Raw genomic sequence first — 27,753 nt, forward strand, 5'->3', positions numbered from 1 at the left:
AGAATAATGCTGCAAATGATAATTTCTTAATTCCAAACACCTAACGAACTTGGTAATTTTGCTTTTTAATGTCTAGTCTCCCACGTGCTACAACCAGTAGAAATGGAGTTCTACTGCATATAAAGACTGTACTACCTCACATCTAAACTGGCATTTTAACCAAGTTATCCTCCAAATAAAGTTGAAATACAAATACCCCAAATACTTAACAAGGTAAATTCACAAGACTTCCAAGGACAATGTAGTTCTTGTAATATAGGCAGAATGTTAGAAAAATAAAGCCAGAATGCTTGCAACAACTTTATTGTGGCTACTGATGCTCATTGAATACTATGGTGATAAACATGCACAGGAACATAATAATAATAACAACAACAATAATATAAAAATAATGGAATCAACATTCAATATTTATATTTGCATATTAGCTTATTTTGTACTTTGATCTGCTGCATCTATCACTTTAAGCTTCTATTCAAATATCTAAGTAAAATCAACACATTATTAATGAGTCTTGTTAGCTTTCCTCCAAAGAGAAAAATCAAAAAAACCATACTCCCAGGCTGTTTGAACTTTTTCATTGAAGAATATGTTGGTTAAAGGAGCTTTCAGGAAATCCTTTTTTCTTATCTTATTCACAATCATGCGTATTCTCAAGAATTCAATCAAAACTGCACCAATACACAGTCACTGTATTATGCTTCCCCTCCCTGAGGAGCTTACGACCAAGTAGGATAGAGAAGGCCAAGCATGTATTTCCACCATTTTTATGTTGACTGAAAACAGAAGTACTTGAAATTCTGAGATATCTTAATGTATGAAACAAGGTGAAAAAGTTTTGGCTTTTCCCAAGCCTGAACATTACTAGATGGCAACTAATTAATTCTCATAGAGGAGATGTACTCAGCCACCTATGCCAGCCCTACCCCCAAATAAAAAGAATAAAGAGGGAAGGGGGGAGAATAATAGTGGTTTAGGCACTGGGGCCAGATCTTCTGACATATGAAATACCATAGCTTCATTGAAGTCCAGCAACTGTGCTAATTCGCATCACCTATGTGCTACTTCTATGCCATTAACTCTGATCACATGAAGTAATGGTTATACACAGTGATGGTTTGTCACCACTTTTTTTACACTAGCATTTTTACCACAGTAGTTACCAGCACAGGTAGGAAGACATTTAAAGAAAAAGAAAAAAAGTTTATCACAGATGAAGCCAAAACAAAGTACTAATATTTTTCTTCCACATATATTCTGCAACTACCGTTGTTCACAATACACTAGGTACAAGCACAAGCCACTCAGCCCATTTTCTTTTTTCACCTCATGTCAAACATGACATAGGGAATAATTAAATCTCCACAAAACCTACCAATTCTGGAGAACCTTTGCATATGCGGTATATAAAATGATGTAAATTTCTCCTCTAAATAATAGATTGTTTTAACTGGTCTTTTTCACCTGATAATTTTTCCATCTACCAACAGCATTCCTTCCTTTAGCAGGCCTTTGGTGTGAATAAGCAGTAACCAGAGAAGAGGACTCCCATTTAACATTCCAAATTAAATTTGGCTTCAATAGGCCAGTCCTTGATGAAATTGCAATGTTTTATCAGAATACGACATTAAGTTTTGTGGTGAACTCTACTATTCCTAATAAAAAGGTAATGAGTCTTGGGAGGTCTAAACATTTAAATTCTACTTTTAACTATTGACTAAAAAAATCTTTAAATTATTCGAGCCACCAACAGGTATCTTCAGATTAATAGCATATATTTCTTACAAGCAATTCTGTTGCAGATACTAAGATCCCCTTATTACAAGAGTTTGCACAAATACAATAGGTATATACCTAAAGTATGTATATACTACTCACCGTGGAATGATAACCGCATCCTGGTAATCTTCTAACTTGAAAATAAAAGGCATTTCTTTTGTGTATTGTGTACTGGGAATGCCTGTACGCGCCTCAGATTTCTCAATGTCTTCCATAAACTTAAAGTCAATGTCCAAAGTGCTGGAGTCATCAACTTAAAAAGGAAAATGCGTAACTCAGTTATTCAAGGGAGAGTTTTCCAGGCTGAATTTTTCTGGGAAGTTGTAAATTACAGATTTTTTTTCTTATTCTATACACATATTTAATTACTTCCAAAAAACTTCACAGGAGACATAAATATGATTTTAGATCCTTATGGAATCAACTGAAATCTACAATAAATCAGCTCACATCACCATGTTAAAAGTAATTTGGAATTGTGAAGTAATAAAAATATGATGGACAAATTTTCATACTACCATATATGGTATTATTTCTACAGCTAACACCTGAAATTTAACATAAACATTAACAAACATATTGCTAAAGGAATTCAAAGTGAATATTTAAAAAAAAAGAGCTCTGTTCTTACCAACATTAAGAGGTAGAACACAATAGGCTGAATCAGCTTCTGTGGGTTTGAACTCTAGTGCAGGTTTCTCAAGACGAAGAATATGTGAAAAAATGTACTGGTGGAGTCGCGTTATCAGCTCAAGCATTTGCAGAGACAGAGTAAAACCAGATTTCTTAAGCTCAATAGATATTGTAACCTCTCCAGAGCGAGTATACACAGGAAAGTGAGGAATCTAAATAAGAAAAAACCAAAAGAAATCAAAGAGAAAATCCAGAGTAGGATTCTTCTACAGAGGACCGGTTCTTCAGTTCACATGCAGAGGTAGTGCTTGCCTGACCCCACAGCAAACTGGACCAAACTGGATCACAATTTTGATCTTTGATGACCTTCAATTATATATGAGATTTTGAAGGCATAAAGAATGACTGATTTATTTTTTTTTAATAGTTGTGCTTGTGTTTTACAGCTCTTTATATAAGATCAAGCACAAATGGAAGTCTTCCATTATGGATGAAGAAATGTGAAAACAAGCAATATTCCTGAAAAGTTTTCTTCCCTGGGCTATAGAAAATGTAATTTGAAAAAAATCTCTCAGCTGAGTCTCATCCACAGAAAACGTCTATTAAAAGTTTTCTTAAGCAAGAGGTGCCAATTTCAATTAACATGGCCTACTTTTGCTGCTGCTGCAGATGAGGAATGCTGAGAGGACTTGTTACTATAGCTTTCGTATAGCTAAGGCAGCGCTGCAAGGCCAGCTCTGTAGCTGATATACCACTCTATCATATCTCATACAAAAAAGGAGGAACATTTTAAATCTGCTGCTGCAAAATAATAAAAAATAAAGTTGCAAAACAACAGTTTGGCAGAAATAGAACAGATTGTTTCATCACTAAAGACAGAAAACGGAGTGGTGACTGGACTGAATGGATATTATTGCTTATGTTCTGGAAGTTACTTGATACAAGCAGCACTTAAGGTCATTTCCAACTTTTCAGTCTGGGGGTGGGGAATAAGTGGAAAATGACAGGTTGTAAGGCATGTAGAGTAAGGAAAGGAGCTAGATTCATTACCTGAGGTATAGGTTTGGCTGTCAATATGCCAAAACATCTTGTTGTATCCTCAGGAGGATATAGCTTTCGTCTCCTGAAGTTGAGCTCATCAGGTAGAGGAGTCGTTAACACCATTCCTATTACGTACAAGTAACAGGGCTGATCAGGTTTGGGATAACTATCCCTCAAACATTCTGGAATCTAGAAATAAAAAAATTAGAAAGAAAGAAAGAAAGAAAGAAAGAAAGAAAGAAAGAAAGCAAGCATTAACACGATAAAAATCAGCACAATTCACCTAAAGATTATTCTTTGAACAAGCCTTCACGTATTTATTTGGAAAGGTATTGCTAAGAAAGAGGAATAAAAAATATTCATCTGTAACTAAGTAATTTTTTTCTTTCTTAAGAAAGGTCAGCAGCCTGGCCTGGCAGCCACGAGAACTGTCCGAACACTTGCATCAAGGGAGCACGATGCTCCCAGATCTTCCTGTTTGTCAACAGGCAACTTCAATTACGTTCCTAAGCTTTCTCCACATCCATCCTGTGTTAGAAATTCAAGTCTAACTGCAGGACACAGGCAGCACTTCACCATAAATACAAATGAAGTCTTGATGCCAATTTCCATATTTAGCCAGTAACTCTGGAGCACACTTTATATCCAAGGTCTTTGGACCTTAGCAGTAGGAGAAAGAAAAAATAAGAAAAACGTGCATGCACAGAAAAAACCTACATCCCAGTAATTCAATTTTCATATAAGTTTGGCAGAACTTACAGCTTCATTAACATGGATTCCTTCCCCAGTAGAACTGTTTGAAACTATCAAAAATGTTTTTTTCTACACCCGAGACAAACACACAAAATTTGATACACTGCCCCTTTGCCCAGGCACTGCACTGTAGAAGTTTTCTAATAACAATTCTAGCTTGCAGACATGAATACTCACAACAGCCACAAGCATTTTTAACTCTGCTGCTCATATTTGTCATAGACCTTAAGAGACCATTTTTAACTCTGCTGTTCATATTTGTCATAGACTTAAGAACCCATGCTTCATACTTGGTAGGAGTTCATTACTTTGCAGGTCTCAAAAATGATCCTCCTGTTTATCTAAATCTAAACTGCAATACATATAGTCCTAGATTTTAAAATTATACTGTAGCAAAACTATGGCCTTGGCTTAATGGAAAATTACTCATAAATTTAATAACTATATTAAGCCCAAGAGGACCCTGTAGACCTTCAACATTTGCCAAAGCTTCTTTTCCAGATGTGAAAAGTTAGGACAAAAGTAAGAAAAGTATTCTGTAGTGAAAAAAAATAATAGAGAAAGAATGATGCATCACTTGACAAATCAACTCCTCTGAATGACAGATACCATAATCGTGCATTTTATGAGCCACCCCTATTCCAAAAATCACTAGTGAGGTAAGAGGACTGAGAAAGGCACTTGTAACAAGAAGCACCAAGAAACACTGTGCAAAGATTCAAACTGCTTGTGAAATCTTGCAAGAAAAAGGTGTTCTCATGTGTTGTCCCCTCTATAATATACTTTGTGATGCCACAGTATCCTTTCCTAAGCTTTTCTCATAACGGATTATTTAAATAACTAATAAAATTGTGGCATGTGGAAGACATCAAGAATGGAATTACTTAAGGGCTTTCACCATAATTGAGGCTGCACATGAACGTACAACACAGCATCGTACACTGTGAGTGTACATGCTGACATTCCTACACATGACCAAAGGCTGTAGGTTTCTTCGTGAAATGCAAAGATTATCAGAAGCTACTATGCAATCTATTCTGAACAAATTACCTGTCCTGTTCAAAGGACCTTAGACAGAGCCTGTAACAACTGCAGGGGAAGGAAGGTAGGTTCCGGAGTAATTGCAAAATACTTTGACAAACTTTCAAATACTTCAAAAGTAAGAGAAAATGGGGAAAAGAACATTCCCCCATAAATACTGTCTAAGAAGTCCAATTCTACAAACTGATGTGGCTGAAACCTGTTGTAACAGATCTATGGATAAGTTACTTAATGCAGAGGTATAGTAAGTATCTTATGTAACCCCTTTACTGTATTAAATATAATATTTAGAACTATTTTAAAAGTAAAAAATATTAAAGGTATGCTTGTTTGATATTCTAAAATTTAAACAAAAAATTCTGTGTTTAGCACCTAGCAGGTAACTTTGACACCCGGACATCTCCTTCAAATTTCAATTATTTGTCTAGAAAGCCAGTAATTCTTCCTGTGCTCTAGTATATTTACAAAAGAACTTAAAGTTTTTACAGATTATTAATGGCAGGACAATTTTTCCTCCCAGTTATTTCTATACTGGGCAAATACAGTCAACAAGCTTTATAGAAAGTGTACATTCTTTGAACTACAGGCAGGCTTCCAGAGCATATGGTGCCATAAGCTCTGTTCAGTTAATAATGCAACTTTCCAGATTGTTAAAACTCTGTATTTCCACTATAAATGCAAGACTTTTTGTTTGTATAAGATTCTTATCAGATAAGATTGACAATTTTGTCATCTTATCAGTACATAAAGCATTTGACTGGAGATGTGGACAGCAGTGAGTGATACTAACAGCTTTAGGATAGCACTGTCTTCGCTTTGTAGAGCCTGGCCTTCCTGGAACACTGGTTTCCTCTTCGTCATGTAAATCAAGCTCCTCCTCATATTTAACTGTTTCTTTACCAACTGGCATCAAATGATCATCCAGTTCACCTGAATATTATGCGAATACAAAGAAATAGCATCATGAACATAAAACCTTGGTTTCTTCGGACACTACAAAGTAGATGTGAGTGCTCACGAAAACATCTCACCTAAATTTTTAAAATACACTTAGTACTGCAATGCTCCAAAAGTGTAACTTAGGGGAAAGAGTGATAAAGGTTGACTTTTTGGCAAAAAACCTTATTTATAGTAAAAATCCCTGAAATTTTAATTAAAATATATAATGAAAATATCAAAGAAAAATAAAACTCTTTTTGCCCATGAAAAACAAACAGTCACTGAAATAATAATTTAAAAATCGCTTACATGGACTTATGCCAAGAAAGAGAGAACAGTTATATTTCTGTATCGTTCTAAAAAGGGAATTACTACTGTTGAATATGCACTCTCAACACTGAGTTGAGCCATCACGGTGTTATTCTTGGATACATTTATTGGTATGAATTCAGTGATCAAAAGGTTTAACTCAGAAAAAATACAAACCCTAGACCTACAATTATTTTTTTTTATTTTTGGTTAAAAGATACAGAAATACTTCTGTACTTCATCAAAGCACCCATAACATGGAATTCTCTTTAAAACATTCCACCATAAATAATATGCTCCATTATGCTTACTAGAGACGAGAACTGAAATAATCCTGCAATGCCCTCCTTCCAGCAGAGAAAACAATAAATTTAGGGCTGTGTATTTTATAATTTGCTACAATTCACTTTAAAAAACAATCTATTTTTTGACTGCAGGATTATAGGTCCCTGAGCTATAATCAAAATCTTCTAGAGAACAAGACTCTTTTCCCCTCTATATAAAGTATATTCAATGTCAAAATCTGCATGTCTTATATTAACATTGTATTTGCTGGTTAAGACAAAATATATTAAATAACAAGATTCCTCTGGAAAATTTAAGTTTAGCTTATAAGGTGTAAGCTACATTAGTAAGTGCATGATCACATCACAAAAGGCAAGAGAAAGGAAGCTATAGCAGATGGCTATAGCAGAAATGCAGGTATATGTATAACATATGTACCATGTTCAATTTCTCAATTATAAAATATTCTTTACCAAAGAGGTGTTGCTTTTCCAGTTCTTACCAATTTTGTGCAGTTTTTCACAGCAAATAAGAGCTACAACTCTTTCAGCCAGTCTTGCACAACTCATTGGAGGACCCTATAAACATTTAAATATTTCTTAAAAACTCTGGTTGATGAGGACATTATTTTTATTAATACATTACAAACTATTAGTTTAACACAAACATATTAGGTAAGCAAAATTTTGTAAAAAACTACACTGATGACAGCTTTGTGAAGCTATTCAGGTTTATGTTTTTTTTCCACAGAAGCCAAAATTACAAGTTTTTGAACTCAACATACTAGTGATCAAAACCAGTAAAGGATGTTTTCTTACAATTGATACATAAATGTGTGAAAAAACAAGGCACTGGGAAGAATATCTAAATATTTTTGCATTTGGAACAAACAGTAACTGCTGGAAAACAAATTATAACAGATACAAGCAGAGACCTAAACACAGTAACAGATCACAATACAGGAAAAAAGATCATGTGATTTTCATTAACAACAATAAAACTAATTCTAGAAACAGCACTGACATATATATACCAACATATTCACTTATTTCCATACTTTTCCTTCCCCAAATACCTACAACAATTGAAGCTCGAAGAGGTGAGTTGATTGGCAGGTAGAGAGTAGAGTAAAACGTATGATCAGGTAGTTCTCGGGTTTTACACTTGGGAGCTAGGTGTGTAAATGGATCACTTGGTAATCTAGCGCAGTACCTAAGTTGACAAAACATTTTACAAATCATCAAAACCTGCAAATTGAAACCTAAACACATTTCATTGGAATCTTGCCTTACTGGTGTAAACACTACAGAAGATTTCAGGCCATACCGAGCACTGCAAGGGTGCACTGCTGACTCACATTCAACTAACTGCAGAGAAGACGACCTCCAAGTCTTTTACTACAAAGCTGGTCTCCAGTAAGGTGATTCCAAGGTTGTAATGATGCACAAGACTATTCCATCTCAGGTACCAGAGTTTGCCTTTGTCTTTGTTTAATCTCCAGAGTTTACTGTTGTCCTATTCCTCCTATTTGTCATGGTTCCCACCTGAATGGTGGCCTTACCTCCACTGCACTCACTTCCCCGTCTCCCAACATGGTGTCACACGCAAATGTATGGATGTTAAACTGTACTGGACTTCCTAATGGCCCATGAGTAATGCCACATATAACCACCTGCAGCTAGCCTTTGAACCATCTACCATTACATTCTTTGAATCAGACTGCTTTGCCAGGTTTTATTTACCAGGCAGTCCACCGAAATGGTCTGCATCTCAAGAATTTGGCTACTAAGGTACTAGGGCAATTGCACTGAAAGCTTAAGTAAATGACATTCACTGCTTTTCATAAAATCAATCACTTCCTCATACAGGAGACAGCAAGGTTGGTCAGGCGGAACCTGCCCTCAATAAAACTGTTGGCTGCTGCCAACCTCCTTTTTCTTTATAAGCCTGGAAACAGCTTCCATGAGGACTCAGTCCATTATATTCCATATGACTAAGATAAAATTGACCAGTCTATAGCTCCTTGGATCTTCTTCCTTGTCTTTTTTGAAGTGTCATAACATTTACCTTTTGCTGTCACTAAAGACCTCCTCCAAGTGCCATGGCCTTACAAAGATACCTGGCTAGCTCCCTTGGAAGCATACCATCCTGTCTTGTGGACTTGTATTATGTTCAGCTTACATGACAACAGACTGCTATTACAAATGTGAATATTAAAACTGTAGTAAAATCTTCCAGTTCTAACAAGCCGCTTTTTTTCCTCTTGACAACCTAGCTTTAAAAAAAAAATCTTACTACCCATTTTGAAACTGAACGTTTTCAGGGCAGCTTTTAATAAATTTAGTGGTATCGATTCCTGTTTAATTATCAGAGCGAGAACCCCTGTAGAATAAAGAGACAAAAAGCAAATTATCCTTCAAATCGCTGTGACCACTTTCTTTAGGAAAGAAAATCCTGTCAAGATTCCTTAGAGGAAACGTGTACAATGCCCCAGCCTATGCTTCCATGTTGCAAAACAGATTAAGAAGCTTTTTATTGAAAGACAAGTAGTAAAAAATGAATATGCCTTACCTATTTATGTGTCCAATAGCAGTGTTAATAGTAACTCTTGGACTGTTCTCATCTGGCCTCAACACATAGGGTGGAAATACATCATCATCATCAACAACAGGTTCAGTTTCAGTTTCATTGGTATCAACAGATTTTGAGCATTTGTTTCTGAGGATCTTAACATTTCAAGAAGAGAACGTGATGAGAGATTTTTCCCTCAAAAAAGTACTACGATAAATTTAACAAAACCAGGCACATTCCTTTGATGTCATACCTTCTCAATTGCTTTATACGTCTTAAGATCTTCTTCAAAACTTTTGATTTTGTCTGTATCTGCTAACATGATGTAATTGGAAATTGGTGCTCTAGCTCTTCCTTTTGACTGCACATAGGAACGGTATTCTGTGGGCAAATCAAAACGTACCACCAAGTTGCATTTTGGTATGTCAACACCCTCTTCTACAATACTAGTAGCAATAAGTAGGTTGGTCTCATGTGCTCGAAATTTTCTAAGAACCTGCAAAAGTAATGAAGACAAATTTGAGAGATTAGTCTGAGACCTGTTTCCATGATCAGGTTCATCAAAAGTCAATAAAAACAAGGACAGTGGATCAGATATTCCAAATCTTGTCTAAATGTGCAGTTCTAAAAAACTATTACAAAAAAATCTTTTCAGAAACACAGCAAGACTATTTATTAGAACAGGCAGATTTCTAGGAATCAAGTGTGGTATGTGGAATGACATGAGTCCAAGAAGCTACTACAGCCACTAGCAATGGAAAGGAACCCACCTATTTACAATTTTTCATCTATAATATATTAAAAAAAAATAAAAAATGCTGCTTTCAGGACAGCATCTTTTCCAACCATTTCTGAGATGAAAACATCCTCAAGGAGTGGGGGAAGCACATTCCAGAGCTGGTACTTCTGATATCTACACTATTTACTAAACAATACTAAGGAAAGGTTTGGGGGATAGGGTGGGAAGGTCAGAAACACAATCCAGCTGGGGGTGAGGGATAAAAACATTTGCTTTCAAGATACTTTACATGCTTTAAGTGAGGTCAAAATCCTGAGGTTTTATATCATTTAATAATTTACCAAATTCACTTTTAGCAAAGATAAATATTAAAACCAGCTTAACTGTAGAAGATGTCAGGAACTCTGATTTTCGTTACTGCATTACTACTACTACCCCAATGCAGAAAAATTAGATGGTTGATGATCTGACTAGACACAAACACGATTTTACATGAAGTTTTAATTTCTGTTTATATAACATGACATAGCAATGTCTCTAAACATGCTCGGGTTTTTTAATGAAGAACATCTGTATCTCCAATAAGTATGTATTTTTGTTGAACCAAGGGTATTCCCTGAACTTCCAATGACTGTGCCCCAGCCTGACTGGTCTTTTGTTTTGTTTTTAAAGACACACGCACACAAAAGCAAACAAAAGGTTCTGAAGGTACTGTTAGTTTCAATTATTTTTCTTGAATTTACCTCTTCCTGTTTTCTGAATTCTACTTCCATCTGCTTGTTACGAGGCTGGTTCTTGCCAATGCCATGTCCAGTTATAAAATTGCTACTGATGTAAGCCAGTTCTGGATCTTGCTTGCCAGCTTCTTTTATCAACCTAAAAATATTACATGTGTTTTTAGAAGTCACACAACCCAGAAAATGGAAGACAATCTTTTGTTTGCAAGACCTACATTAAAAGAAAACGTAGAAGCATGACAATTAAGCCATGCTAACATATACACTGACTAAACCCGCTAGTTCTAGTGAAAACCCCTGTAAGAATAACAAAAGATAGACTGCATACATACACAGTATGAGTGTGCATGCATCACATTTCAGACCTATCATGGTAAACCCAGATATTTTTAAACCAATCTATTACTCTAAGGCTCCCTGTTGTTAAGGCACTCTCCTTTAGCTAATGTCATTTTCTGTACATGATGACTGATTTTAGCAGAAAGACCTGTACCCACTCCCTAAATAAAGTATGTTTCCTCAATAAAAGGTGTTAATTTTTAGGTGAAAACAGATTGTTATTCTCCTTAATATAAGAATACATATTCTGTTCAGATATACTAATGACAAAATGTTGACCTGTTTTCCTAAAGAGTGATGCTCAGCCTACTTGGCAAGATGTTTACTACTTTTGAAGTTAACCCAGACGTATCTAGAATTGGAGAATTTAATCCAATTCTTTTAAAGTAACACTGAACAGGGAGGTGAGGATCATCTATGCTCTCAGTTTATTCCCCTACGTCCTCCTTCAGGTTACAGAAGCAGAAAAGGTTTGCTTCTGCAGTGTTTGGATTTCACAGACAAGATAGAAGATTGCTCATATAATGCACTGAATCTAGAATGAAGCATTTACGGATTTAAAAGCATAATTACATTGTGCAAAGTAATTATGCTGTAGCATCCTTAGTTGATCTGTGTTCAGTATGGACAGAACCTGGGATTTCTCAATCCTAACAGGTTTTTGAGCAGCAGAGCCAGTAAGAGTCAGGAGATCATATACAAAAAATTACATCCCTTGAATGTCTCACTACAGCTATCCCAGCAGCACTTTGTTCATAGCACATCACCAGGTGCTTCTCATATCCTCTGTATACCTCCAAGAGTAATTCACACCTTTCCCAATCACAGTTCTAGCAGTTCTGCCTCATGGAGAAAAGGGCAGCCCTATGACCTGCCCTGCAAGCTGGTGCCAAACCAGATGGAAAACGGCAAAGTTCTCCCTGCCCTTTCTACCCCTGGAAAACTACTGAAGTCTCTCCCCTTCACCTGGTTGCTGTTTTAAACACAGATTTATGGGAACATGAAAGACCTTGAAGACTTCCTTCCTTCGCAATCTGTTAAAGTTGGAACGGACAGGGAGTATAGGCAAGAGAATGGAAAAGCAGCAAAAAGCTTGGTACCCTTACAAAAACAAGACTAGAAGGATCCTCCTGTACTGAGAATGCATGTGCTTTGTTACTGCAAGGCTAAACAGATTCAAATGTCTATATGCAATCTAAGCTTGAGATAGACTAAAAATGTTTGAAATGCTTAGTAGGTACTCTTACTGAAGCTATATGACTTGACAGAAATGCCATGTGGAAAAAGAAATATATAAAAAAATAGGGTTTTTGTCCAGTTATTAGCCCATACTTTCTTAGTATGTCTATCTCATTTCTTATACAAATGGACAATTAAAACCATCTGAATAAACATTTCACTGTGCACATCTTTGGCAAGTTCTTGAGAAACATTAACCACAAGGTTGAAGTCTTGAAAGAAGCATTACTAGTGGTAGGTAACGTGCTGTTTTTCAAATAGATACAAAAACTTCTGCTTTTAGACCCCTCTCTAAGGGAGTTGAGAGTTGAAAATGGAAGGAAACTGAGCTTTAGAAAATGTTTTCTCTTCTGAAAAGGAGCGTATAGGCACCAGAACTCAGCTGTATACACCAAATAAAACAGTAAGTGAGCCACTTCATCAGTTGCATGTAATAATAATCAAAGAATAAGTTGAGGGGTTTTTTTAATTTGTAGTATTTACAATACCTGCAGTGGCTGTTGCTAAAGATCTCTAAGGATATTAGCTCTAATTACTGCTTCAGAGAAAATTTCTACCCATTTCTCCCAGAAAGTACAGCCCACACCATGAATTTTGCCCTTCCTCAGACATCATGGACTTCATAAAATGGGATTCTAGTCTCTAAATACTACCATAATACATTTTTTAAAAGAAATTATACTTCTGCTTTAACTTAGTTCTGTGTAACAATTTATACTGGATTACTGGAAGATGAAATGGTTTTGACATACTAATTCAAACACTCATTACTTCCTCATTCAGGAGACAGTCTTCCCACCTGTGTATACAGCATAAGTATAGCTCCAGGCAGTAGAGGGCCTTGAACTAAATCCACTCAACTGAAGTGAGCCTACAGTGAGGTTCTCCACTAAAGGTTTTCTGTCTTAATTCCAACTGCACAGGTCTGCTGATCATCCAGGTATTTTGAAACCAAGTGTGTTACATGAGGTAAAGGAGCATTTTGAGTCTGCTAGCTAGCTTTGAGAAGTGGTAAAATGTTACATATAGTTTTAATTTTTGCTGCCAATAACCTATAGCAAAGGTGTCTAAAGCTTAAAGATGGCAGAATTTGTTTACCTATTCGATCTAGACATCATATTCTGTCAGGTTCAACAGCAGTTAGGATACAGTGTAGTGCATAAATCACAGTCTATAAGAATGCACAGTGGAAAAAGAGGATCATTTAAATCACATCCATAACTTAACAGACAAGAAAAGAAATTTAACAATTCTGGTTACTGCCTGTAGGGTGATGAAATACTCTTTTCAGCTCAGCAAAAATTTGTAAGAATCTGTTAATGTTATTTCTTCAGGAGTTATTAACAGAACATGTCTATTTCACTGAATGGCTTAGTTTGCCTCCTATTGCATATTTATGTAAACATATTCAAAAATGCAGAAGAGGCAAGGAAAAAAGATGCTCACTAAAAACACATAGACAAGTCTGTAGAACAAAGAATATATTATGCACTCAAACTGTTGACTCAGGCAAAAAGGTAACAGAAGGGTCAAATTCAGAGGTATCCAGAATGCAATAAACAAATTGCACAGGACATTTAGCACATTATCAAAAAAACTACCAAAAAACCAAAATCAAGATAGGTAAATAAATCAGATGTCATTCTTGGTTTGTGGCAAATAGCACTTAACAATTAAGTGCTATGTATAACCAACATGGATCACGTTCAGGAATAAGAACTGATAAGGAACTAGAGTATTGCAAAGTATATCTTGGCAAATATTCCAAGGTTCATATTTTTCTTGGTGGAGACTGTAAGAAAGTGCTTAGTATTTGACTGAACAGGCGTTTTATAAACATCAACCATTAAAGTAGTACTGGTAAATCTTAAGAGCTATTTGTGCAAGGGCAAATTTGATTTTCTGTAGACTTGGATCATATAATAACATGATTTAGTAAGGTAATGGTAACATTTCCAGAAGTATTGCACTCAGTAGGTTAGAAAAGTTTCCAGCATAGATTGCAAATATAAATTTAAAGACTGATTAAGACAAATCAGTATATGGCTATTTTACAGGTTAAGTACAGTATTTCACATTTTGCATTGGAAAGGAATCAAATTACAAACTCAGGTCCAAAACAAGCCCTTGAGTACAATTTTCAGAGACACATGGTCTTCCCATCCACCTTATATACACACAGACTGAATTATGTTGGGGTTTTTTTTGTTATTCTTTATGCAGATCCAGTATGATGTCCTAAACCAACTTTAAAATAGAGTTCTGAAAATACAAAACAATCCCCTACATATTCAAGATATTAACATCCATGTGCTGGCAGCTGAGTCTGCCTTTTTTCTTTTTTTAAATGATTTTTTTTTTTAAAGAAAGACTTTTACCTATTTAGAACAACTGCAGTGTATCTTCTTTCCACAAAAATAATTCCACATAAAATATTAGTAAAGGGAGATGGGAAATTAGTCTCTGGCTTCTCTTTCTCCTCAATTTCTTCATCCTCCTCATCATCTTCAGAATCACTCCAAGATACGTAATTATCCTGATTCCTATTGTTATACCATTCAACACTTTCAAACTGCTGCCGTTCATATGGTTTATATTTGCGCAAGATTTCAAGCAGCTTTATTACTTTTGGGGTTACAAATTTCAGGTCAAGTGAGGCAGGCGAGAAGTGCTCTTCACAGAGTGCATGTATTTTCCTTAGGAAAGTGTCTGTAAACAATAAAAATTTCCTGTGCAGCTCCTCTTGTTCGTGTTTGATATACTTCTGCAGCTCTCTCACCATCATCCCAGCTACCTTATCTGCACACCAGGGTCCCAGAACAACCAACACAGCTCGACAGTCTGACAATATCTACAACAAATGAATTCAAATATCAGTTCAAAGAGTACATTCATGAACTATTCATTTAAGACTGGGATCTTGTTTCTCATATACCACAATCTTTGTCAGGATTATGACAATTTTCTTTTATAAAAATACATAAAAGTCTAGTTTTGTTATTTAGATGACCCTGGGAACTTTGGTGTTTCTAAAGAAGCACGTTTCCCCCTCCCCCCTAAATTACTTAAACGAAACTTTGATCTTTGTACATTTCTGAATCTCAAGAAAACTCAAGTTTAAAAAATATTTTACAATTTTGTGGAATTAATAAATAAATACTTCTTGAGGCAGCTAGATAAACAAAGCAGAAATTATTATCCTATATATTGACCACAGAACTAATACAATAAATGCTTTACTGGGCATTTTCACTTTCTTCGTTAATGATCCTTGCCAGGGTTTCAAGAGTATCTAACCAGAAAGTTGTACAGTGGCCTTAGGGTAATATTAACAAGTTTAGCTTCTCAAAGGAAAAAAAAAAAGGGGGGGGGGGGTTTGTATGTACGGGTGGAATAGGAAAACCAGAGAACTATACCCTACTCAGAGTATAGCACAGGCACTTGAGTACCATCAACATCTTATCTGATGGCAGGTTGTTTCCTCTTGAAAGGAGACGTGGTCAAACAAACTAGGAATCCAGAAAAGGGGTACATACTATTAAAAAGACTTGTGATTTGGATGTATTATTACAACAAAAGAACTATGACAGAACTATAACAACAGTCAGGATGCTACAGTTTTCAGTTGCTGCTTTAATTTCTCTTCCTTCTTCCCTACTGTGAAGGAGTAAAGAACAGGTGATCATCCTCTGTACACTATCCTCCTTTAAGTTTGTTAGATATAAGACTTAAGGGAAAAATTTATCTAAACTAATTGTAACTGCACATAGAGGCTTAATGCTCTCCAGTGCCAAGACAAAAAGGCACCTCAGGCTGAAAACTGATTTTCTTAATATGGGTGCCTCCATCTTCTTGGAGAACTACTGGATGAGAAAACAAGTGCAGAAGGTGACATGCATTAGAAGCAGTTAATCCACTCTTCTTGACTATGCAAATCCTGGTGATTGTCTCCACTTCCAGCATTCCCTATATATTTTTGCCTGTTACATTAAGTTTAGCACAAAAGTAACCAGGACTTCCTTTTCCCATACAGCTGTGACAGGCTGTCTTAGGTATCAACCTTCCCTCTGGCCCAAATAATCTTTTTCTGGACAGCATCAGCTTGCTGGGTTTCTAAGAATGTTAAAGGAAACTGAAATACTTTGGGCTGAAAAAAGAAATACGTTCTTCAACTTCCTCAGCGACTATTATAGAAATGTGACTCACTACTGGCTTCTTTGTTTAACAAAGACTTACATACCTACATAGCTGTACCTCAGGAGGCAATTCCAAACCAGAAAGCCCAAGAGGGAAAAAAGCTGTCTGGACCTCAGATCCCTCATGTGACAGGTCCCTGCTCAATACAGCATATCTTCTGGACTCTTCTCTGCTATCTTGCATGACAACATAGGGGCAAACTCATATAAAGTCAGGGGCAAACTTGAGGCTCAAATTCCATTGCAGCAAGGCGTGGCACTAGCCCAATATTGTTCTAAGATAAATTGTAGAAATTTTAGATCTATGGCTGGATTTTTTGCCTGAATTCTTACTTTATCATCTTTTAATACACCTGGGTACAGTTTTTCCAAATACTTCCTGAGGCATTCGTTCGTCTTCTGTACTGAACTATTCAAAGGTCACGGGAGATTGCAAAGATGTCAAATTCTTCACTTCAGAAATTAGGACCCACAACAACAGGGTGCAGAATTATTTTACTGCCTTAAGCAAATCTGAATACAAGATTCTCAAACCACATGAAGTTCTAATCAACGGTTGACATTCAAGCCACACTCATTTATGAAAAGACCTGCACTGTTAGTGCAAAAAATCAGTAGTCTTTTTGCTCAGATACTCAAGGCTGGCTAGCTTATGAAGTTTCATTAATGTAACATACATGGCAAAGAAAAACAGTAGTAAGATTTCTATTCCCAGGTTTTTCACATAGCTTAACGTCCTTACCTGCTTAGAAATTAATGTAGAATCTCTTTCTTTTGAATGTACAGATATGTTGCAGTCATTTAGAAAAGCAAGCGCTTCATCCACTTCCTTCAATAATCTTCCATACAACCCACTTTTGTCAGTATATGGTCCACAGTCTACAACAATCTCACATGGCTGAGAAGTATATCTTAATTGAGGGCAAAGATCAAGTTAAACACAGCTTCTGAAAGTCAGAGCTATTTCAGCCTGTTAAGGTTACACAGCAAATAACAGCAACATGAAGTGTATCCAAGTATATTTCTTTCCCCTCCATGAACTAATAACAATGGATGGTTACACAGTTAAATACTTTAAAGTAAAAAACCTCCACCAGTTCAAATTAAACTACTTCATTCTAAAATACTGTTCTTTCTACAATGCTCCCTTAAAAAGGAGGTTAATGTCACTATCTTCATTTCAAATATTGGAAAATTTAAGGCAAAGTGTTTTGAAGATGGTGGTCAAGTAAATTCAGTTTTGGTTTTCCAAAGTGTACTCTTTAGATATGCCAAACAAATAGACCTAAGTTTACATTATGTGGATCGTATACACTTAAACAAGTAAAGTAATTACTGTTCTTGAACGGCAGAAATATGAGCAACAAGTTCTTAAATGCAAATGGTTCATACAAGTTCACAAAAATGCATTTAAAAACCACATCCACGAAACACTTGTTCCAGAACATGAAATAAGCATCTTGGACTTTGTCTGAAACTCAGTTCATACACCTCAGTACAGCTGGGGCAAGAACATACGCTACATATGAATCATTTCACACTAATTTTCCTCTGCAACAAATCATCATGTTATCACCACCTTTATTTTAAACAACATTCACAGGATTCTACATTCTGTAAGAACACAAAGTAAAACATGCACTTGGCTCTGCTATTTAAACATTGTTTTTACTACTTCCTCTCATCTCCCTCTGTCTTTCATCAGCCTCTAAACCCAGACCACTCATTTGAAGAAACAAAACCAAAAACCATACACCTTTTCTGGCATTAAGAACATCTTGCCCTGTGGATGTTGCAACATTTTTCTAAATTAAATAGCAACATTATGGCATACACTGAACACTAATCAGTTACTCTCCAAACATAAGAGTGCATTTTACAAGTTCAAGTGTTGTGGAATGTGAATTTTCTAGGTTGGTGGTGCATTGGGATTTTTTGTTTGGGTTGGTTGGTATTTTTGGTTTGTTTGGGTTTTGGGGTTTTGTTTTATGGTTCATTGGGGGGTTTTTTTAGTTGTTTTGTTGGGGTTTTTTTGGTTTGTTTTTTTAACAACTACAGAAAATCTCTGAATATCAGGGCCAATCAGCCTTTGTACTTAACTTTAAGGAAAGATGTACGCTTTAACACCGATTACTAAAAAAGCAATTTGACATTCCCTCCCCACTCCAAATAAAAGAAATGGCATCCCATACACAGAAACTTCCCTAAAATTTAAAAGGGAAAGTATTTCTACTGGTTTACTCCTCTATGCAAAATGAACATGCAGGCATCAATTTAGCAGCCACAATGTACAACATACCTGTCTAAGACCACCAAATCAGTTGCAGTTTCAGCATTGCTCTTCAAAATTTTCTCCAGTTTCTGGATCTTCTCCTCTAACTCAGCAGGATCACATTTCCCATTTAAAATGGAAGCTGTTAATCCCAAGATTCGAGGACATGATGGATAATCCTCACAGATCTGTGAAGTAAAAGAGAATGAAGTACCTTAGGACAGTTATCCTGCAAATCTACTATCAACCTAGCAGACTGCAAACTTAGATGCTCAATTGAAAAACTAGTATTTCAATAGCAGGTGTTGGAAAAGGAACCAAACACGAATGAATATTTTCTATTCTACTGGCTAGAAGTTAAACTAGAAATTGAGTAACATTTAACAGCAATCATCTTTAAAGGTAAATATTTACAATGTGGAAAATATAAAGAAATAAACAGTTAGCATTGCAAAGAATACCCTTGCCACATTTACACCACTCATATCATGATACTCCCACACCATGTGAAAACTAAAGTATCATCTAAAAAAAAATAAAATATAAGACACATGCTCTGGTTAAACTTGAAGAGAGATTTGGAAAGATATCTATTACACAGGTTTCTCATACTGTATAAGCCAAATACCATGTGCAGCCAAGAATATCCCAAAATGGCCCTACAAACATCTTTAGAAATCACTATTTAAGCAATAATAAAAACTGATTAGTACATCCCATTCCCAAACTCAGGTATTTTATCAATAAACTTACAAAATTCCCCTAATTCCATAAATTCTCTTCTCTGTTAATACCAGATTTTTCTTTAATCCCCACCGTAAAATACAGTAAATAAACTATTTTTCTATCTTGTAATATCACTGAAGTCTTAATTCATTACAGTAATTTCACAGTGTCAGAACATGCTTAAAATATGGTTCTACTGGTATTTTTCCTTGGTAGCAAAAGGTGCCTTAAATGGTTCCCACTTCTCCAGCCCTCCCACCTGACTCATCCTCCTCAAGCGAGTATTAAAACATTCATGCAATGGAAACCCACCTTCATAATTTCACGGTATGGGTGATCCTGGATTGCAAGATGGCACTCATCAAACACCAGAAGATTAATATTTGACAGGGATAAATACTCATTTCTCAAAACAGTCAAAGCAACATGACATGTCATAACCAGAACCTAGATTGAAAGCGGGGGAAAAAATAAGTGTCAGTATAAGAAAAGTGCAAGCATCTGATCAAGCCTTAGTGTAGGTTCTGCTTATATTTATAGTTTATACGTAACACATTACCTGATGCTTAGAGAATTCCTGACTCCACTTCTCTTTTGTCCACGATTCAGTTATCTCTAAACTTGAATACTCTCCCACTTTAAGATCTGAATGTGTCCTGACAGCTGACACTTGTTGAGCAACTTGATTTGCTTAAGAAAAAAAATACAAAAAACCTCAGTCACATAAAGGTCTTTTCACATATTCATTTTCAAGATGCGTGTCATATTACCTAGCAGCATGTTTCATAACACAATCTTTAGCTTAGACTAATGTTAAACCAGGCATAGATGGCAAGTGTCTTCATGTAAAACGACAGCAAGGAAACAGACTGGGAACTAAATTGCACTCAATGTCTTAATTTTAAACCAGGAAACAGAAGATGTCATAAACAGGTCGTATTACATGGCTCTTAAGTAAAAGATGAAAGGTATCACATTCTTCAATTGATTTAGCATCCTTGCTGTTGAAGACTTTATGCGACAGTTTCTCCCAACTTTGCTTTCATACAACTTCTATTATGGAATATTCCATGGAAATATTAGCTGCACGTTTAGGAACTTAGTAAAATTTTCTTCTTACCTGAGTTGACCAAGAACACAGTTCTTTTTCCATTTTTGTTGAAATCTCCCCTGATCTGATAGGACAGCTCTTTAGTGAGTAGTACTGCAATAAAAGTCTTCCCTGAGCCAGTGTTTAAGCAGACTATTGTATTATGATCCAAAGCTGCTTCAAGCAGTTCAACCTAGTTTTAAAAAAATAATGATGTCCTTACTTACAGCTATGCAGTGAAAAAGCTGACAAAAAATAACACAAGTGACAAATACTACAAAGTGAGCAGTATCTCTACAGATCTTTCCAGTGCCACTGAATTGACACATCTCTTTCATAACAGTGTACTGTCACAATCTTTCAAAAAATATTAATACACACTATATGTAGTCTTTTAGTATCACAATTTGCCGCTATTTTAAGTAGCTTTCTAACTATATCATTTTAATAGATGATTCTGTTGCTAGATACATTGTGTGAAGAAAGAAACCACACCTTTTAAATCTAACCATTACATCAATTCAGCCAAATAAGCAGGTATATTAGTTCACAGTAATCTAAGCTTTTCAGTAATACTAACCAAATGCTAGCTTTCAGACACCTCTGCAGTGCAGACAGAACTAAAATTCTGGAGCTCAGATACAGCTTTCCTTAACAAAATTAAAATCAGCGCTCTAATGGGGTTTTCTGACATTACTGAGCTGCTTCGACCAGTATGTGAACCAAAAATCACGGTTTTGAAGGTCAGAGGGGGAAGGAGACGTGGTTGTATGCATACAATCCAGTTGCACAGCATAATGTTTACTGTATTTGTCCCTAATAGCATTTTGCAGAAAGCAGCAAGAAAATACTCAGCTTAAAAGTTGTTCTGCTCGTTAGAGCAAATGGAGAAGAGGGGATATTACGAATGTAGAACAGTCAAGCTCAAGAAAAAGAGATGCATAATTAACTCCCAACAGGTGGAGCTATGAGAGAGACAAGCCTAGACTGTGTGCAACACTGCACATTGTCCAGCTACTCTGGTTCTTTTTCTATTAAGTTAATAGATTTAATCGTACTTTTTTCTGACATTACTGTATTATCACCAGTACCTGATATTTTCTTGGCGTGTAAATGTTATCATGAATTGCTTCTTGTTGCCATGGTAGTCCAAAAAATGGACCCATTGGGGAGGAAGCAGGGGTCATGAGCTGCAGTCCCGCCATGCTGAGGGATTGCAAAGCAGGGCTTTTCATTCATTCATCCAGTGTTTCTTTCATTGCATTTTTGTTCCAGCACAGCCTACTATGAAAACAGAAAGAAATAGTATTACATACAGTCACAATATAAAGCAAAAAGAGAAAAATTATTTCAAGGACATTACTTGATTTTACTTCCAGTAAGTGCTAAATCTCATAGCATTTTCAGCAGAAAATTAATTTTAAATTTACAGGCACTCTTCCACTTAAAGATGTGTGTTTATCAAAGTATCAAAGAAATTCAAAAGGAACTGTACTTTATGGGGCAAAGCTCATTCTACGCATTTGGATCTACACACGTACATTTCAGAATAAAGTCCCATTTATGTTCTGACAGAATCCCATTTAAAATATCTTTAGGAACAAATTTTAGAAAATAAAGCTGGTTTAGCTTTACTTCAGGAAAGAAAAAAAAGATTGATTTTCTAGAGTACAGGCATAAGTATCACATTTTCCATTTCTCTTTCCAACCAAAAAGTCCCTATGACCAGTCAAAGCTTTATATACACACAAAGAAGGAACTTTATTCTAATCAGCGGGAAAAGAACAGGAACTACACAAGAAAGTCAGTATTTCCAAATCAACATATTCTGATAAGGTTATCTGTTTAAGCAACTGGCAAAAGTATTATAAATAATTGCTGATGACTCTGATAAAGACTAATGGAGAAAAGGACCCTTATCAGGTTAACCACCAATTTCCAGAAAGATATTCTAATTGATAAACAAACAAACCATTCACAACTTGATGACATTTACACACTGGAAAACACTGTCCTACTAAGACTATGAAGTCCTCATCACTGGAGGGTTTTTAAAATGTTTGATATCTGTCAGGAATGATCAAGGTTAAAAAAAAAAAAAAAGATCAACTGTATCTTGCCCAGGGAACCTGAGTAGGGCCATACTCTACTCAACAAAACAGTATTTTCAAAAGTTTGTTTTCCTCAAAATTCCTAGATACTTTATATTCATTTTAGCATCAATCTTAGAATGAGAAATGCATAAAACTGCCAATTGTTTCAAATTTAATCATGTATTAGAAATACATGAGGAAAAGCTAATTATCATCCTATTGCATAGACATGTCCTTACTTTTCTATATAATGGAAAAGTTAAGTTTTGCAAATGTGCAGTAGGGGTGAAAAAAACTGAGAAAAGTATGAAATGGCATCTAATAGAAAATATTAGCCACTAATGGTTATGAAGAATAACTGCTTTGAAAGATTACAAATAAAGCAGTACAATTTAAAAAAAAAGTATTCATTTATTTTTGTACCAAGATGAATTTTTATTTACCATAGTCTTCAACTAATAAAACACTGTAGCTCTTTGTTGTATATTCACATTTTTAAGTTTGCAATATTACAAGTTAAGTTTGGATCATGTCTAAACACTGACTTATATTCTAACTTAACTAATATTAAATAACTATGGGAAGCTCTGGCAAAAAAGATCAAACCAATTCACTCTAGTTTTCCATCTCAGGTATATCTTGTAAAATAAAGAGAAGGCAATACATTGAATTATGTGATCACTCCTCTTGCAGAAGTAATGCCACTTCATAGAAAGTCATCTGAGAAAATGCTTTGTCTCAGTTTTTTTCCAAAGGAATTAGGGGAGTCCTGAAGGACAGTGTGGTTAAGTTGAAGTAACATTGTTCTATTCCATTATGAAGAATTATTTCTCTTTTGAAGTAGTAAATGCTACTTAGCAAAAGGGTAAACGTAACTTCTTGGTCTTTGGCTCAGCAATGTACTTTCCCCTCCATCAAAACCAGTATTTCTTTACTAAGCGAACTGTGTTGATATTGCTGGAATCTTGTCTGATATTTTAATTTAAGCTTCAGAGAAACTGTCAGGGTGAGAAAACTGCAGAAATGTACATTTTCATAGGACATACTAAAGAATGCTCTTGACATTTTATCTGATTTTTTTTCTTGTTGCTTTTGAATAAATCTTAAACTCATCTAGATTTTCTCATTTACTTTTTCAGTCCTGTAACCTAAGCTACTGTTTCAGCCTGAGTCTTTCAGATTCTCTAAACAGATAAAATGAATCAATAAGATATTGCTTTATTTAGCTGCAAACAGGAAACAACACAGTCTATGCACATCATAAAATCAGTAACACATCATTATTCATTTCAGTTATAATACAAAAAGAGTCCTGTAGATTTTAAAATTGTTTTTATATGTTTCAAATAATGCACACATGCACATGCAGGTTCTGTTCTAACAATTCAACTAATAACTTTATAGAGCATTCAAATCTGGCACAACTAAAAGATGTTTTGGTTCAACCTCTCTTTGGATCTAGTGGCTTCATGGCTGTTCCTCCACTGGGCCTCCACAGCTCTGGGTGATGGGAAACAACCAGCAGTAAAGATGTGTAGGTATTATACAGTTGCACGTAGCAAAGATGATCATCCTTGACATTCTGATTTAGTGAGCATTTGCACATCAAATGTACTGATGTTAATCAGTATGTGACTAATCAAATTAAATCAGTCACGTGGCAAGGACAGTAACATAATACACAATCTTCCCCAGCCACTGGTAGAAAGCATCTCGAAACTCTGAGCGCTGCTAACTTAGTGAAGCTTTTGTATAAATGGACAGCTTAGGTGTATAAGAGCAGAGTAGAAGGGAGAAAATGTAGGCAAAGGTGTGCCATCCCTGACTGCGCCCCCCAGACTTACAGATGAAACTCCCTTTTAATATATCTAGCTTCTCTTTTTATATTCCAATGAGTGTCATGGTAGTTGGTAACACATACAAAAAAATCCTTTGAAGAACACAGAAGTCTTTATCATGACTACAATATTTCATCAAAATGGTCTCAGGCATGTTTCTCTACTTACATACAGCAACTCATGTGGAAACACAATTAGTGTTTGCTTTGTTTAAAATGAGACCTCATCACAGTCATCATAATTGCTCAAGGCTAGACGGGACCTGGGGAAAAAAACAAACCTTTTGCATAGTAAAAGCTAATGCCAATTCCCCAATCGTTCTTGTATCTAAGCCTAGCAACTTCAGTTTTATAAATCACTTCAGATCAGCAGTGCTTCCTCTTTGTTTATTATTCTGCCTATTTTCTGTTTTTCTGAATCATAAATACAACTTGGGGAACATATAAAACAGCTACATCACATCACCAGGAGGGAATTAAGGAAATAAAACCAACCTTATTTAAGAAGGCTGCTAATAAAAAACAAACATAGGATCTAATACTCACAAATAAGCATTTGTCCTTTGCTACGCACTTTGTGACAATGATACTAGATTAGCTACCCCACTGCAAGAAGCAAGGGGATTTATGTTTATGTATGGTTACAGCTTGATCTGGAGGAGCTGTGAAACAACATACACTCTAACCACAATTTTGGTTTCTGTGTATCTTCATGAAAGACCTGTCCTAAAGTAAAATCATGTCACTGAGATCAAAAAGCATTCTCAAAAAAACCCCTTTGAAGTGCGAAGGAAGAAGTACATGCACATTTGTAACTTGAAAAGTAAGCACAAGCAAAACAGTATTGCTTGCTACTGTTAACCATACCATTATTACCCTGTAATAATACCAAAAAAACCCAAAAGAATTTAGCTGTGATAAACTGCATGATTAATTAGCAAAACAGAGTTATGCTCACATGAGGCAGAACACACTTGAAATAGCTTAAATTCCCTCCCAATGTATGCTAACTCAGGTAGAAGGAAAAAATTCTCTTCCCTAAACCGTAAGGGCTACTTCTGCTATACTAAAGTTTCCTGGTCCTGGCCTTCATGTGTATTGCAAGTATATAAGATCTGACAAGATCAATGTCAATGTTATTACAGGAGTAAGCCAGAATAATGAAGTGATTGTATCATTCTAAGTCTCTATTTCAATAGCAAGGAAAAATATCAAATTCTTCAGTAAAAGAAAAGCAGTACAGGACCATCTAGAAATACAAAGGGGAAAAAACACATCTACTTGAAGAAGTAGTTATAAATTGAAAACATTTGAGATTAAGTACATGTGTTCAGAATTTGTGGACAGAACTGAGCCTAGCTAACTGAAACTAGCTAACAGGGAAGCAGAAAAAGAAAACCAAACTAGACCTGATCAGCCAGTGTGAGTAATAAAGATACTTGCTAAGATGTTCAATCTTTATCCACTGCATTATTTTCAGAATTCATAGAACAAGAAACTGTAAGAACTTGCTGAAGCTGAATTTGGAGGGAGAAACATACGAAACAAGTCCTGCTTCCTGTGGCTTTAAACTAGGTTACAGAAGCTGGATAAAGGAGCACAGCACCCAAGCATATCTGTTCTACTAAAATAATACTGAAAGGTTCAGTTCTATGGCTATCAATCTTGACAGTTTCAAGAGCAAAACACACAACTTTATGTTCTTTCTTTAATGCACATTTATGTGAACAGTGAATTGCAGAGCTGAAACTAACCTCTTGTTCTATTATTTAAATACAGAACTGTATTTCAGAATAGCACGAGGTTGGGAATGAACAGCCAGCAAGTTTAAGGACAATTTAATAGCAGTTTCTTCCAGTCTACAACAATTCTGGAACTGTGGTGTAAGTTTTTGAGTCACAGGACTATACCCAAGTTGAAGCAGTCTCTTGGTGCACAAAAAATTTAAGGTTTACTGCCCTAACAAATACAAGCCAAATCAAGTAGGGCACTCACTTGGAATGAGAAAATCCTGGATTTAGTCCTGCTCCAAGGACTGTTAAAAACATTAATTGACTGACACTCTGAAGTAAACAGAGAAGAGACTAGAGCCCTAGGGACTTCAAGTTTTTACCCCCATTTGTGTGCATAGTATGTGTTATATTCATACCAAGTTAATGCAAAACTACAACTATCTCCTATTAACAACAAACATTTATTAGTGCCATATGCAATGTATTTCATCTGCTTTCTTCACTAACGTTGATTTGTAAATTTGTACCCAATATAATCCTTGTGATACAAAAATTATTTCTAATGTTATAGGTTTTCATCTTTGTCCAGGAGTGTCTAAATTTATTCTCTAAAAACACTCTCATCCAGAAAGAAAAAGTTAGCCTCAAGGGATGGAAAATCCACTTTAAAGTAAGTGAACCACAATCTATACAAAAAATACGAATAGAATCTTGGTGTTTGAATATTCTCTTACACGAACACCTAAAAAGTCTGAATATTGCATTCTTTAGAGTAAGTTTTGTGTTTGAATGTTACATGAATCATTAGCTTACTGAAAGATCCAACACAGAAAATTCTTACTTGGGTAATGGAGGAACAAATAAAAAGAAAAATGGAAAAAAGTTACGAATATAAAATATAGAGTAGTAAATTAATATTTATATTCATTTTCAAAATGTAAAATATTCACTGAAGATGTTCCATACCAACTACTGCAGAAGTCTGCAGTAAAGCGACTTCTACTTACGCTACAAGCATTTAGTGGCAAGAATTGGTTTTGCCCAAGTGAAGATCAACATACAAGATTCCTACATCATCTAGTTTCTAAACCTGTACTTAAAAGTATACGTTTTAGAAGTAGTTGACTTTTCCTATGATAGCCCAAAAGCATCACAAAAGCGTATTTTGTGAATATTACTCCTGTAACTTCAGTTCTTTGCGAGAACTTAAAAATGCGCAAGACAAGCACACGCAGTTTTTATTTGGAAAAAAAAAAAGCACCCAAAACTCAAACATCTCAAACAAAAGAAAAGGTTTCATTTTCATGGGAAAAGGTTTTTTTCCCCTTCATTTATCAGTCAATACCTAGGATACTTTAAAAATTAAGCATCGAGATTTCTGCTCCCAGCTCAAAATTCAAA

At 35.6% G+C, this 27,753-nt stretch overlaps 1 protein-coding gene across 1 annotated transcript in view; it reads right to left on the reverse strand.

Annotated features, from left to right (window-relative positions):
• The window catches only part of DICER1 (dicer 1, ribonuclease III), a 66,244-nt gene that overhangs the window by 18,638 nt on the left and 19,853 nt on the right, over nucleotides 1-27,753 (reverse strand). The window contains 17 exon segments of the mRNA XM_054828710.1: nucleotides 1,879-2,032; nucleotides 2,411-2,624; nucleotides 3,463-3,642; nucleotides 6,038-6,177; nucleotides 7,283-7,358; nucleotides 7,860-7,992; nucleotides 9,352-9,506; nucleotides 9,605-9,847; nucleotides 10,834-10,966; nucleotides 14,784-15,256; nucleotides 17,344-17,512; nucleotides 18,901-19,061; nucleotides 19,912-20,046; nucleotides 20,159-20,289; nucleotides 20,720-20,882; nucleotides 21,781-21,903; nucleotides 21,905-21,973. Coding sequence (XP_054684685.1) covers nucleotides 1,879-2,032; nucleotides 2,411-2,624; nucleotides 3,463-3,642; nucleotides 6,038-6,177; nucleotides 7,283-7,358; nucleotides 7,860-7,992; nucleotides 9,352-9,506; nucleotides 9,605-9,847; nucleotides 10,834-10,966; nucleotides 14,784-15,256; nucleotides 17,344-17,512; nucleotides 18,901-19,061; nucleotides 19,912-20,046; nucleotides 20,159-20,289; nucleotides 20,720-20,882; nucleotides 21,781-21,903; nucleotides 21,905-21,928 — 2,807 coding nt within the window. The 5' untranslated portion in view covers nucleotides 21,929-21,973.

The sequence above is a fragment of the Grus americana genome, chromosome 5 (genome assembly GCF_028858705.1).
Source record: "Grus americana isolate bGruAme1 chromosome 5, bGruAme1.mat, whole genome shotgun sequence".
In the NCBI taxonomy this organism is placed as follows: Eukaryota; Metazoa; Chordata; class Aves; order Gruiformes; family Gruidae; genus Grus; species Grus americana.